The 15,466-nt window shown below is 34.9% G+C and overlaps 1 protein-coding gene across 1 annotated transcript in view; it reads left to right on the top strand.

Moving 5' to 3' along the window:
• SHCBP1L (SHC binding and spindle associated 1 like) overlaps positions 1–15,034 on the top strand; it is a 31,583-nt gene extending 16,549 nt beyond the window's left edge. Inside the window, exons 6-10 of the mRNA XM_059147055.1 lie at positions 5,864–5,969; positions 10,927–11,080; positions 12,513–12,763; positions 13,688–13,810; positions 14,624–15,034. Of these exons, the coding sequence (XP_059003038.1) occupies positions 5,864–5,969; positions 10,927–11,080; positions 12,513–12,763; positions 13,688–13,810; positions 14,624–14,875 (886 nt within the window). The 3' untranslated portion in view covers positions 14,876–15,034. The remainder of the gene's footprint in view (positions 1–5,863; positions 5,970–10,926; positions 11,081–12,512; positions 12,764–13,687; positions 13,811–14,623) is intronic.
• Positions 15,035–15,466: the final 432 nt, after the last annotated feature.

Genomic DNA, 15,466 nt, shown 5'->3' with positions numbered 1-15,466 from the left:
AGGGAGTAGTCATACTTCTATTAGATAAACTAGATTTTTTAAAAAAGACTGTAATAAGAGATGAAGAAGGCCTCTATATCATAAAAAAGGTATCTATCCAACAAGAAGACCTAACAGTTGTAAATATTTATGCCCTCAACTTGGGAGCAGGCAGATATACAAATCAATTAATAATAAACTTAAAGAAACTCAATACAGTTAACAGTAGAGGACTTTAACTCCCCATTCAGCAAATGGACAGATCATCTAAGCAGAAGATCAACAAGGAAACAATGACTTTGAATGACACTCTGGACCAGATGGACTTCACAGACATATTCAGAACATTTAATCCTAAACTAGTAGAATACACATTCTTTTTGAGTGCACATGGAACACTCTCCAGAATAGATTGCATACTGAGTCACAAATCAGGCCTCAACAAGTACAAAAGGACTGAAATCATACCATGCATATTTTAAGACCACAGTGCTATGAAACTTGAAGCCAACCACAAGAAGAAATTTGGAAAGACCACAAATACATGGAGGTAAAAGATCATCCTACTAAAAATGAATGGGTTAACTAGGAAACTAAAGAAGAAATAAAAAATACATGGGAGCAAATGAAACTGAAAGCACAACAGTCAAAAACCTATGGGACACAGCAAAGCTGATCAAACGAGGGAAGTATATAGCCATATAGGTCTTAAGTATAGTTTGAAATACACAACCTAACCTTATACCTAAAGGAGCTGGAAAAAGAACAGCTAGTAAAGTCTAAAAGATTAAGATTAGAGCAGAAATAAAGGATACAGCTATCCAAAAAAAAAAAAACAGATCAATGAAACTAGGAGCTAGTTCTTTGAAAGAATTAACAAAATTGATGAATCCCTAGCTAGACTTACCAAAAAGAAAAGAGAAAGGACTCAAATTAATAAAATCATGAAAGAGGAGAGATCATAACCAACAACACAGAAATACAAACAATTATAAGAGAATATTATGAGCAATTATATGCCAACAAATTGGGCAGTCTGAAAGAAATGACTAAATTCCTAGAAACACAAGAAACCTTCCTAAACTGAAACAAGAAGAAATAGAAAATTTGAACAGATCCATAATCAGCAAAGAAATTGAATCAGTAATAAAAAAAAATTCCCAACAAACCAGAGTCTAGGGTTGGATGGCTTCGCAGGGGAATTCTACCAAACCTTTAAAGAAGAATTAATACCTATTCTCCTTTCCAAAAAATAGAAATGGAAGGAAAACTTCCAAATTCATTCTGTGAGGCCAGCATTACCTTGATCCCCAAACCAGACAAAGAACCCACTAAAAAGGAGTATTACAGACCAATATCCCTGATGATCATGGATACAAAACTTCTCAACAAGAATCCAACAGTACATTAAAAGGATTATTCACCATGATCAAGTGGAATTTATTCCTGGGAGGCAAGGGTGGTTCAAAGTCCACAAACCAATCAATATGATTGATATTAATAAAGGATTAGAACATTAATAAAGGATAAGAACCATATGATCCATGAGGCACCGGGGTGGCTCAGTGGGTTAAAGCCTCTGCCTTCAGCTCAGGTCATGATCTCAGGGTCCTGGGATCGAGCCCCACATCGGGCTCTCTGCTCAGCAGGAAGCCTGCTTCTCCATCTCTCTCTGCCTGCCTCTCTGCCTACTTGTGATCTCTGTCAAATAAATAAGTAAAATCCTTAAAAAACTTTTTAAGAAGAACCATATGATCCTCTCAATAGATGCAGAAAAAAATTTGAAAAAATATAGCATCCTTGATTTAAAAAAAAACAAACCCTCAAGAAAGTAGGGAAATAAAAGATATACAGAAATGGAAACAAAAGATGTAATAAAAGATAAAAGTTTAGAAAAGAAGTAAAACTCTTTGCAGGTAACATAATTGCCTACATAGAAAATCTCAAAGAATCATTATCATCATCACCATCATCATCATCATCAACAACAACAACAGTAATAAAACCCTGGAACCAACGTGTATAGCAAGGTTAACATTTTAAATCCCTTGCTTTCTTATATATCAGTAATAATTTGAAATTTTTAAAATATCATTTAAAATAAAGCCAAAAAATTAAATATTTAGGTATAAATCTAACAAAATATGTATAGGATCTACATGTGGAAAACTACAAAACTATGATGGCCGAGAAAATGTAAATGAGAGATATTATCTATCAATATTGTTAAATGTCATTTCCTCCCAACCTGATGTAGATTCACTGCAATCCTAATGAAAATCCCAGCAAGCTATTTTGTAGGTATTGACTATTTCTAAAATTCATATGGAAAGGCTAAAAGCCTACAAGAGCTAACATAGTACTGAAGAAGAATAAAGTGAGAGTACTCATATTACCCAATTGTAAGGCTTGTTGTAAAACTATAGTAATCAAGAAAGCACAGTATTGGTGCTTAGATACATAAACCAATGGAACAGAAAAAAAGAGTCCATAAATAGATACACACAAATATAGTGAGTGGGCTGAACTTTGATAAAGGAGCAGAGAAAATTCAATGGAGAAAGAATATTATTTTTAACAAATGGTGCTATAGAGTAATTAATTGGATATCCATATGCAAAAAGATGAGTGTAAACACAAACCTCACATCTTCACAAAAATTAACTCAAAATGATCCAATGACCTAAATATAAAATAAAACTGTAAGACTTGAATAAATCATAGAAGAAAACATAGGTGATCTTGGATTGACAATGAAGTTTTTTTTTTTTTTAGGTAAAACACTGACAATATGATCTGTAAGAGAAAAACATCGAGAAATTGGACTTTTATATTAAAAGTAAAAAGTTTATGCTCTGTGAAAGACACTGTTAAGAGAATTAAAGATAAGGCAAAACTTTGAAGAAAATATTTGTAAAATACATATCTGATAAAAGTTTTGTATCTAAGATACAAAGATTCTTAAAATTCATTGTGAGTAACAGCCCAATTAAAAATGGACATTCTGGGGGCACCTGTGTGGCTCAGTTGGTTAAGCCGCTGCCTTCGGCTCGGGTCATGATCCCAGGGTCCTGGGATCAAGTCCCACATCGGACTCCTTGCTCGGCGGCGGGGAGCCTGCTTCTCTCTCTCGCTGCCTCTGCCTGCCTCTCTGCCTGCTTGTGTGTACTCTCTGTCTCTCTCTCTCTGGCAAATAAATAAAATCTCTAAAAAAAAAACAATGGACATTCTGAACAAACACCTCACCAGAGAAGATATACAAATGGGAAAAAAAAGCCTATAAAAAGATACCCAACATCTCTGCAATTACATAATTGCAAATCAAAAGAATGAGATACCATTACTTACCCATTAGAATGATTAAAATCCAAAAATTAAACAAAAACAGAAACAAACCAAAAAACCTTGACAATACCAATTGCTGGCATGGTTGTGGAACAAGAACTCTCATTTATTGTTGATTGGAATGCAAAACAGTACAGCTTTTTTGGAAGATAGTTTCTTAAAAGCTTAGTGTGATCTACGCATATGAACCAGCAATAGTGCTCCTACTTGATATTTAACCAACTGAGTTGAAAACTTACATCCACGTAGAAACCTGCACAGAAATAAAAAAGGGTTACTAAGGAATACTCCAAACAATTATATGCCAGAAAATTAGATCACCAGATCAAGTGGACACATTCCTGAAAAGATAAAATCTACCCAAACTGACTCAAGACAAAACAGAAAACCTGAGTGGGACCTATAACAAGTGAGGAGATAAAATTAGCGGATTATAAACTACCCACAAAGAAAAGCCAAAGACCAGATGTCTTCACTGGTGAATTTCATCAAATATTTAAAGGTTTGACACCAATTCTTTACAAACTTCAAAAAAGTAGAAGGAAACACTTACCCACCTCATTCAGTGAAGCCACTATTATTCCCCTGATACCAAAACTAGAAAAACATCACAAGAAAACTACAGAATAATATCCCTTATGAATATAGATGAAAAATAATATACTAACAAACCGATCCATTTAAAATGGATCAGACTATGAGTAAGTTGGATTTATTCCAAGGTTGTGAGGTTGGTTTAACACATAAAAATGAATCAATATAGTGCACCATTATTAATTAAAAAAAAAAAAGCCACACCTCAATAGACACGGAAGAAGAATCTGACAAAATTCAGTGCTTTCATGATAAAAATTTTCAAAAATCTGGGAATAGAAGGGATATTTTTCAGCCCATAAAAGGCCATCTATGAAAAATCTTTAAATCCTACTTAGAGGTGAAAGAATGGATGTTTCCCCACTAAGATCCGGAAGAAGATAAGGATGTCTACTCTTACCACTTCTATTCAAATTGTACTGGAGGTTGCAGCTAGAGCAATAGGCAAGAAAAAAGCCATCCAGATTGGAAAGGAAGAAGTAATAAAATTACGTCTATTTGCAGATGACATGATTTTTGCATACAGAAAATCCAGTAATGAAATACTGCTCAGCAATATAAACAAAATGCTGATACACAAAATAACATCATGGATCTCAAAACAGACTGAATGAAAAAAAGCCAGACACAAAAGAGTACATCATATATTATGTCACTTTAAAATTTCATTTAAAAAATCCAAGAAAGGGAAATAAATCTATGACAGAAAGTAGATCAATGGTTGCCGGGGAATAGGTGTGGAGGATTGACTGCAAAGATGAATGAAGGAACCTAACAGTATGATGGGAATGTTCTATATCTTGATTATTTTGATTGAGTTAAGTGGGTATACACATTTGTGGAACTTCGTGGAATGGTTTACTTAAAATGAGTGTTATATAAATTATACCTTAATAAATTTGATTTTAAAAAAACCCACTGATACATACTTTTGATTTTAAAACTAGGATTGCATGATAAACTACTGTATTTCCTGAACGTAGGATGCTGTACTCTTTGAGCAGCTAGTGATCAGGTATATGGTGAAGAAATGTGTGAGTAGTTCTCTTTCTCAAGATCATAATCACTTGCTTAAATAGGTATAAAAATGCTGAATGGCTTTACTTTTGAAATGTTCAATGAAACTTTTGAAGCTGAAACATATTGGTACTAAAGCTGCTTTCCAGGAGTGTCAAGCAGTAATGTGCTGTAGAGAACCCAAAATATGACACCTAAGGAGATTATTAGTAAAGCTACATATGTTGGTAAAGGAGTGACCCTTTCAGCTGATAGTAATGATAAAAAATTATACTCAAACTTTCTTTCTTTTGATAACACTTACATGATTAAGAGTTAGGAAACAGGAATTGTAAAGAAGAGCAGAAAGACAAGAAAGAGTGGAATCAGAAGTGCTGAAGAGCAAACAATAATAATTAAAAACACACACATACAACTCAGAGAGAAGCTAGAATTGTTCTATTGGGAGGCCGCAGTCAACGTATCTATGGAGACCGTATCCTTTGAAACAAAACACTTTGTTAGTTGAACACAGTATCTAAAATCGGGCATTTCTCTAAACATTTTTATGCCTCAGTATCGGAGACCTAATTGATCTTTGCTTTGTTTTGAGTCCACAACTCAGTGGACTATGTAAGTATAATCAGGAAAATTTTCTACTGTATTAAAGATTTGAGGTGACAGGTGTTGATTTTAGTGGGTTACATACAGATTTCCAGGTACAAACCATGAAAATGAAAAGATTTTAGAGTTAGAGAGTGTAAACATTCAGTTATCTAAAAGATTTTAATTATTCCATTGCTCTCAAGTTGCTCATTGCTCTCAAGGAGCTTAAAATAAGTGAAATCTACTTCTCAAAGATGCTTGGTGCCAAGTTTTATTTTCTAAGCAAGCATAGCTTGAGTCTTGTTCAGGTTAATATCATCATAATAAATGTTTTCAACTCTAGAGTTCATGGACCTTTTTTCCCAAGAATTCTGAGGCGCCGGAAGGGAAAAAGAGATTTTGGAAAGACTATAACACATATTGTGGCAAAAGTGATGACTACTGACATGGTAAGAAATACACTTTATCCCTATTTGTTCATTTAAGTTGTAGTTGTGTATAATCAAAAAAGAAGTTATTTGAGGGTAGGATACTCATCTGACATTAATGCTTTCTTTCTCCTATTACATCTGCTTCAGTGATTAGCATATAATCAGTACTAAATAAATAAATGTCAGCAACTATTTACTGAGTACAAACCTTATTGCTAGGCACTATGCTGGTAGTAACTATGGAAAGGATAGGAGACAAATATGAGAAAGCCTGCTTTTGAGGGTGATACCATTTTGAACCAGGTCCACGGTCTTGCTGCTTCATACATTTGAGAAGTTATTGAAGGATAGTTTTGCTAGATATAGAATTCTTGGTTGACAGTACCCACCCCCCTTAAATATGTCATCCCACTGTTTTCAGGCTTCCGTGACTTCTGTTAGGAAATCAGCCATTAATCCTATTGCCAATTCCCTGTATATATCGAATTGCTTCTCTTTCACTGCTTTCAAGATTCTTTGACTTTCAACAGTTTGATTATATGTGTTGGTTTGGCTTGTGTTTATCCTACTTGATGCCCATTAAGCTTCTTGGATATGTAGATTCACAAATTTCAACAAATTTGAAAAGTGTTCAACCATCATTCTTCAAATATTCTTTTTGCTCCTTTCTCTCTTCTCCTTCTGGGACTCCTATAATATGTTTGCTTGTATTCTTGATGGTGTATCACTGGTCTCGTCAACATTGTTTACTTTTCCTTGTGTTTTTTTTTTCCATTTGCTCCTGACACTGGATATTTTAATCATCTTGTCTTCAAATTTGTTGATTCTTCTTCCCATTCAAATATGGTATCTAAGCCTCTCTAGTGAGTTTGTTGTTGTTAATTTCAGCTATTGTGATTTTCAACAATAGAATTTCCATTTGGTTCTTTTTGTAATTTTTATTTCTTTATTGATATTGTCATTTTGTTCATTGCCCTTCTGGCTCCTTTAGTTTTTTGTCCACGGTTTCTTTTTGCTCTTTGAGCACATTTAAGACAGTTTATTTCAAGTTTTTGTCTGATAAATCCAAAGGCTTGTCTGGGCTTCCTCAGAGGTGGTTTCTATAAATCTTTTTTCCTGTAAATGGGCCAGTTTCCTGTTTCATTGAATATTTTGTAGCTTTTTTGTTGAAAATTGGCTTTTTGAATATTATAATCTAATAACTCTGGAAATCAGTCTACCCTATCTCCAGGGTTTGCTCTATTAATTTTTGAGGACTGTGGTTGTCCATATGGTTAGCAAATTTTCCAAACTATTTTTGCAACAGCTGTATTTCTTTTTGCATGTGGCTACTGAAGTTCTATTATGTAATCTCAGCAGGTAACCAGTTACCTGACAAATTTCCGTAAACACCGATACTAAGAAACAAAAACAAAAAATATCTCACAGTCTTTGCAAATTAGCTCCGAGCTGAGGCACTCCTTCAAAGCTGAGCCAGGCTGCTTACAACTCTGCCTTGGCTTTCACCTCTTGTTTGCATGGGGCCCAAAGATCAGTGGGAAGCAAAGCTTGGGGTACTTTCAGATCTCTCCTGAGCATGGATCCAGCCCTGGCCATGTGCTTTTCACTCTAGATGTCCTAGTTTATGAGGGAACCTTATTTCCCCAAGAATCTTCCTTCTCAGCCTCCTCCTCTGCAGACTTTTCCTTTGCCCCAGACAGCTATGGGTAGTGTGTGTTTTTAAATGCTTTCATCAAGTGATACCTATATTGCTGCTCAGTTCTGAGGAGGATATTAAACAAGTCAGCTTTGTCAATCCTTCCCCTGAGATACTGCCTGGTCTCAAAATAAATCACACTTTTCCCCCCAAGAAAGAGAGCAAGGGAGCGGCAAAAGGAAATGGAGAGAAAGAATCTTAAGCAGGCTCCATGCCCAGTGTGAATCCTGATGAGGGGCTCCATCTCAACACCCTGATATCAAGACCTGAGCCAAAATCCAGAATCAGATGCTTGACAAAGCTGCCCATCACAACCATACTGTTTTTGAGAATAAGGTTCATATTTCCCCCACCCCGTGCCTGCTTCAGACCAGCAAGCCATAGAAACATGGGCTGTTCTTTCCACAGCTGCTGCCAAGCTGGGGAATAGAAGCTGGTAGGCAGCTAAGCAAAACCACATTTTTTTCTTTCTACCATATTTTGGCAGCCTCTTCATTAAGCATTTGCATGGTTGCTGTGTTTGATTAGGTTCCAGAGTTCCCAAAATGTTGATTCTGTCATTTTTTCCCCCCAACTTAATATTTGCTTCAGTGGAAGAACCATTTTTTTGCTCTTCATTCCACCATTTCCATGACATCACTTCTCTTTTATATCGTTCTGTTTCCTTCCTAAATGTACTGAGATGTATTCAATTGTTTTCTAAATAATAAAACAGTATACATCCTCAATACCACATCTCTCTTCTTTTACACAGGAGAACTTGACAGATTTATCTGTTTCTACTGCTTTCACATTCATGCCTCTACTCACAGTGATCTTGTTTCTGCCTCCAGAGTATCAGTGAAAATGCCTTTCTGGTCAATGTGGGACCAAGCTGTGGCTAAATGCACTAAGATTGCCATCTCATTGAACCTTTCAGCACCCGACATCATCAACGATTTCCTCCTTTCCTGACACCTTGGTGTCCTGATTTTACCACCTCTTTGGCGACCCCTAGCCTCAGCTTTGAGATTTCGTTTCTGCCTGTTCTTTTAATGTTTTCATCGTTCCATCCTAGAGTGCTCTCTTTCCCTCTTCAGACAGTCGCGTAGCTAATCTTATCCATTCCTATGCTTAAGTAACTCCCAGATCTTTACGCCCAAATGTTAGTCCTATATTCTAGACTCTTATATGCAATCTATTGGATACCTCTGCTTAGTGAGTCCACCAGCATTTCAAATTAACTGGCATCAAAACTAAACTCATTATGTCCCCTCACAAACTTCTTTCTCCTGGGTTTCCTATTTTCATGAATAAGAAAAATATAAATGAGATGGATTTTAGAGTTCTTCCAAATTACTTAGAGGTAATCCTTGTGCTCTCTGCCACCAAAGTATTTAGAATACACACATAAATGAATATAGTAGTTTGCTGAATTAGTAAGGATTATGAGTTCCAAATATATCTGGAAAAAATGTTCACTCTTATCAAATGAGGGAAAATTAAAATGAGGCAGTGAAGATTTTTGCCTATTAAGGTGGCATATATTTTATAAATTTAAAAGATAACCCCATGCTGATGAGTTTACAGCAAAATGAGTTCTCAAGCCAAATTTTAATTGGTTAAACTCTTCAGGAGGGCAATTTAGCAGTATGTCTCCCAAGACACAAAATCTTTTGTACTTGTACAAAAGATTGTACTTTTGTACAATAATTCCCCATCTGTAATTTATCCAAAGAATTAACTAGAGATGAATGTAAGGATTTATTTGTCATAGTATTTTCATAATCTTGAACTGCAAACCATCTAAATAAGAGTAAGAAAATCAACTATGATAAATTGTGATTGCCCATATGATGCATTATCATGTAATGACTAAAAATTAGTCTTTGAAAAGATAAAGACATGGGAAGATATGATGTAATGAAGTCAGGATTCAGTGGTGTCTGTCTGGGTCATGGAGTTGGTTGAGCATCTGACTCTTGGCTCTGTGTTCAGCCTGGAGCTGCTTGAGATTCTCTCCCTCACCTTCTACCCCTCCCACTCATGCTCTCTCTCTGAAATATGTAAGTCTTAAAAAATAAGTCAGGATTCAAAGCCATGTATATGTATGGTATGATATGTTGGTATTATGAGTAACGAGTATATGCATGGGAAAAAGACTGAAAAGGAAATATCTATATATTTTATTTAGCTTAAAATTTCAATTTGTTATGTTTTCATTTGTTTTTCTTCTAACCACTTTATAAGAAAAAAGATAGAGGAATGATAATGCCATTTCTTTTTTTATTATTTTTATTAACATACATTGTATTATTTGCCCCAGGGATACAGGTCTGTGAATCATCAGGCTTACACACTTCATAGCACTCACAATTTCACATACCCTCAATAATGCCAATTCTATAGGGATAAAATAACAGGCATTTTTTCAGAATATATTTTTAGTTTTCAAATTTTGAGAGTTCCCCACTCTTTATGGTACTAATAATGAAGTTCTCTTCCCTTTTCTACTCTTAGTGGATTTAATTGCATATAAATTAACCTGAGAAAAGGCTGAATATCTTTTAATACAGCCTTTCATTTGGTTTTTCTTTTTATAAAGATTTTGTTTATTTATTTGACAGAAAGATGGCAAGTAGGCAGAGAGAGAGAGAAAAGGAAGCAGGCTCCCTGCTGAGCAGAGAGCCCAATGCGGGGCTCGATCCCAGGACCCTGGGATAGTTAAAAGTCTTATCATAGTTAAAAGATAATTACAATTATCTTTTATTTAGTTCTAGAGTATTTAATATATAAGGTTTTATTGATTGACTAAAATTATAGGATTAGTCTGAGTTAAAGAAAACAAAGTAGTAGACTGCAAAGAGATCTAGTGTCATAAAGTCCTGGATCTAAAGCTTAGATTAGCTGTTCACCAACTCTGTGTCCTTGGGCAAATCATTTCATCTCACTGAGTTTCAAAGTCCTTCACCTGATAAGGGGATATCATTTCCCCTCAAAGAACTGTTGTAAGGCTTGGGAGGTAATATGCTAGTTCAAATTCTGCCTTCTTGGCACATAGTCTTTCATAGCTGTAAAATGATTAGTGATTGTAAAGAACATCCCATTTCACCATTCCCTTAGTTGATGATACTTGGAACAATTTAATGAACATAAAAACATATTTACAGTGTATTACAGTGTAATATACAAGGTAAGTCTTTGAGAAAAGCACACGTCACCAATACGTTAGCTGATTAAAATGACCTGTTTCAGTTTAATTCATTGTTTAAAGTGTACTGTTTTATTTCTTCTTTTCAGGTAAAGGACTTATCTTCAGACACACTTCTCCAACAGCATGATGATTTGGATTTGGCTTTGGATAGTTGTTACAGTGGAGATACAGTAGTTATTTTTCCAGGAGAATATCAAGCTGTAAATCTTGCTTTATTGACTGACGACATCATTATAAAGGGTTAGGGCATCCTTTGCCATCTTTTTATAACAATGTATACTGGAAAAAATTTTATACTATAAACATGATTTACCTAACACAAAAATTCCTTATGTATCTTTTTAATTAAGATTTTCACACGTGCTCATGAGTATATTATCTGTACAGGTGACTTCATTTGGACAAAATGTACCAAAGCAAATCAATGAGACTATTCTCCATGACAGTGTAGCACTACAAACACAGATTCTAAAAAGATCAAAACCACAAAAAAGCCAAAAAACCTATTTGTAATATTTTTACCCAAACTACTTTCTCTTCCTCTATTGTATTTCTTATCACTTTAGTAGAAATAACAGGGGTGCCTGGGTGGCTCAGTGTGTTAAAGCCTCTGCCTTCAGCTTGGGTCATGATCCCAGGGTCCTGGGATCGAGCCCCGCATTGGGCTCTCTGCTCAGCAGGGAGCCTGCTTCCTTTTCTCTCTCTCTCTGCCTACTTGCCATCTTTCTGTCAAATAAATAAACAAAATCTTTATAAAAAGAAAAACCAAATGAAAGGCTGTATTAAAACATATTCAGCCTTTTCTCAGGTTAATTTATATGCAAACTTGCTAAAGTAGAAGAATTTACTAAAATTTCTTTTAGGTTCTGAACCTATTTAGTAACTTTAATTCTGCTGTTTAACATTGAAGTAAGGATGTTCCCACTGTCTGACCAAAAGAAAAAGAACCAGGTGACTGAGGCTTTGCCTATCAATTCAAGAATTGAGCAAAAACTCATTAGATCTTGATGACTGTAACCAGTAGTATTTTGCTGAACTGCATGGGTGATAAGGAGTGTATCTGTCATTTTCAAATCTTAAAGCCTTGAAGCTACGACCCCTTATTTTTGCACTGTTGTTAAATTTAGATGATTGCTTTAACTATTCTAGATCAAAATTGTAGATATGATTTTTTTAAAAAGATTTATTTATTTATTTATTAGACAGAGAGACAAGTAGGCAGAGAGGCAGGCAGAGAGAGAGAGGAGGAAGCAGGCTCCCTGCTGAGCAGAGAGCGGCTTAACCTAACCCACTGAGCCACCCAGGTGCCCCAAAATTGTAGATATGATTAATCTTATAACCTAATTCATATGACTGTCTTTTTTAGTCATGGTAAGGTAGGTTTTTTTGTATCTTAGACATTTTGTAAATGACTATTGATTATATAAAGGAAAACTTAGGAAAATGTATTATGGAATAAGTATATTGAATACAGGTACATTTATATTGACTATAAACCCAGATTCTCCCATCATGGCATCAAATATGGACAAAAAATTACATTACAGTTAAGTATATAATTAGATATATTACAAAAAATATGTGAAAAGAATAAGTATTATTGAATGACTTGACTAAAGGACTTTAAACTTTGGGATTACTGAATTACTTCTGTTTTGTCTCCTTGAATCAGGAGTTGGAAAGAGAGAGGAAATTATGATTACTTCTGAACCTTCTCATGACAGTTTCGTGGTGTCTAAAGCTGATAATGTGAAGCTAATGCATCTATCTTTGATACAACAAGGGACCGTTGATGGTATTGTGGTGGTGGAGTCTGGTCACATGACTCTAGAAAACTGTATATTAAAATGCGAAGGAACAGGAGTGTGTGTTCTTACAGGGGCTGCTCTGACAATTACAGACAGTGAAATAACTGGTGCCCAGGTATTTCCTTTTATAAAGACCGCTTTATTGACAATAAATACCTTGCTGTGCAAAGGATAAGTGACTTCACCTTTGAACTGAGTTATAATAAAGCTTAGAAACTGCTAAAATCAGGACAAGTACAGGGCATCATAGCACACGTAAGGAAAAATGAACTAAGTCCAAAGAATTACTGGCTTTAAATGTGATATTTTTTAGATTTTTTTTTTTTTTTTTAATTTGACAGAGAGAGATCACAAGTAGGCAGAGAGGCAGGCAGAGAGGGAGAGAGAGGAGGAAGCAGGCTCCCCGCTGAGCAGAGAGCCCGATGTGGGACTCGATCCCAGAACCCTGAGATCACGACCTGAGCCGAAGGCAGCGGCTCAACCCACTGAGCCACCCAGGTGCCCCAAAATGTGATATTTTTTAAAATCTAGAAATTGCTGGCTACAAAACAGATCACGAGTCAGTTAACTTGTTAACATTTACTTAACTAAGACCACTGAAATACTGCAAAACTAAATGAAAAGATTAAATGATGAAAATAGGATTTAACAGAATTACTTAATTTCCAATAAACTGAGGAAGTTGACATTAGTAGCACTGAGGGAGTTAGAATATATATAAATTTTTATAACAATTGAAAGAATTGCTCTGAAGAGATTTTTGGCTCCCTCCTAAAGACTTCATTTGGGTGGGAAAGCAATCTGACTCAATGAGACTGTGTGACCACAACCCTCCATCTAGGCCCAATCATCTTCTAACACAGATTGATACTAGTTTTAATGTTTTAAAACATTATCTCTAAAATAAATCATTACACGAATTATTTTTGTGTAACTTAGTGTGTCAAGAGTGGTAAAATAGAATTACAATTTTTAAATCTAAAGAAAATTTTGGAGAGGTGCATGTGTGTTTTGAGATTGTTTTGCTTTTAATTTACAGGGTGCTGGTGTTGAACTGTATCCTGGAAGCATAGCCATTTTAGAAAGGAATGAAATTCATCACTGTAATAACCTCAGAACCAGTGATAATTCAAAAAGCACCTTAGGTGGTGTTAATATGAAGGTATTCTCATATTTCTTAAATATAGAGTTGTTTTAAGAATTATCACAAAAATACTAAAATACTATGTCTAGACAAGGTTTAGTCTGTTATTGATCTGGAAAAGAATAGTAGAGATAATTAAAATATAGTTTAAATGACGGCTGATATAAAATAAGTTTAGCCTTCTAATTTAATAGTTTCAACTTTAATTCTTAGCAGAAAACTGATAAAGTGGATAGTTTGGCTTTTATAAAAATGTTTCAGATTTTTTATTGGGCAGATCTGTAATATGTTTTGGAAAGTAAAGCAAATAAAAAAATAATAAATATATTAAGAAAATTTAAGTCTTTCAAACTTTGTAATGTAATTTAAGCTAGTCAATTAAAATAGCAATAATCTGTAAGTGAAATGTCTTCCCATTCCTTTCTACTATTTGTTCTACTCTTCTAGATCCCTCTCTAGACTTGTGTAGTTGATGAACATTTTCCCTAGAATTCTAGATTAAATATAATTATTTGAAAATTTAGCATTGTCAATATCTGAAATTATTTTTATATTTGTTACATTAAAGCTTTATATATTTTTATGTATATTTTATATTTGTTATATTAAAGCTTTATATATTAAAGTTATACTACATAAAATAAATTGAAAACTTCATTTAGTATTTCAATATTAGAGATTTCCTTGGTTACTGTGACAATAAGCAGTGAGGAAAACACTGCTTGCTTAAAACAGATTGTTGTTTTAAAGAAACATGTAAACCTAAATAAATTCTAGAGTACTTATTTTATAGAAATTATTGAAAACTAATTTCCTTGAATAATTTAACAGGTTCTTCCAGCACCAAAATTGAAGATGACTAATAATCATATTTACAACAATAATGGCTATGGTGTAAGCATTCTTCAACCAACTGAACAATTTTTTATTGTAGCAGAAGAAGCCCTCAACAAAGGGGCAGCTTCAGGGGATAAAAATGATGACAGTATGCTCTCCAGGGTAATGCAGAATCTGAACCTGGAGATGAACAACAATAAAATAGAAGCAAACTTGAAGGGGGATATCAGAATAGTCACAAGTTAAAAGTATGTGGATTTATGTTGTTGATGTTTTATATTTCAGAGATTTGTTTAGTAAATAATTCTCATATCCCAAAGAAATGGTAGTTTTAAATTAAAAACCTAATTAAAAAATATTTAAACATTCTAATGCTTTCATTGGATGATTCATTTTAACTTAAGTAACACTTTTTTTTTTTTTTAAAGATTTTATTTATTTGACAGAGATCACAAGTAGGCAGAGAGGCAGGCAGAGAGGAAGGGAAGCAGGCTCCCTGCTGAGCAGAGAGCTGGATGCGGGACTCCATCCCAGGACCCTGGGATCATGACCTGAGCCGAAGGCAGAGGCTTTAACCCACTGAGCCACCCAGGCGCCCCCCCAGTAACACTTTTGATATAATTCATACACCATGAAATTCACCCTTTTTTTTTTTTAAAGATTTTATTTATTTATTTGACAGATCACAAGTAGGCAGAGAGGCAGGCAGAGAGAAAGAAAGGGAAGCAGGCACCCTGCTGTGCAGACAGCCCCATGCGGGACTCAATGCCAGGATCAGGAGATCATGACCTGAGCAGAAGGCAGCGGCCCAACCCACTGAGCCACCCAGGCGCCCAA

Source organism: Mustela lutreola, chromosome 14, assembly GCF_030435805.1.
Source record: "Mustela lutreola isolate mMusLut2 chromosome 14, mMusLut2.pri, whole genome shotgun sequence".
NCBI lineage: Eukaryota > Metazoa > Chordata > Mammalia > Carnivora > Mustelidae > Mustela > Mustela lutreola.
The sequence above is the reverse complement of the archived record's forward strand: the minus strand, read 5'-3'. Positions and strand labels throughout refer to the sequence as shown.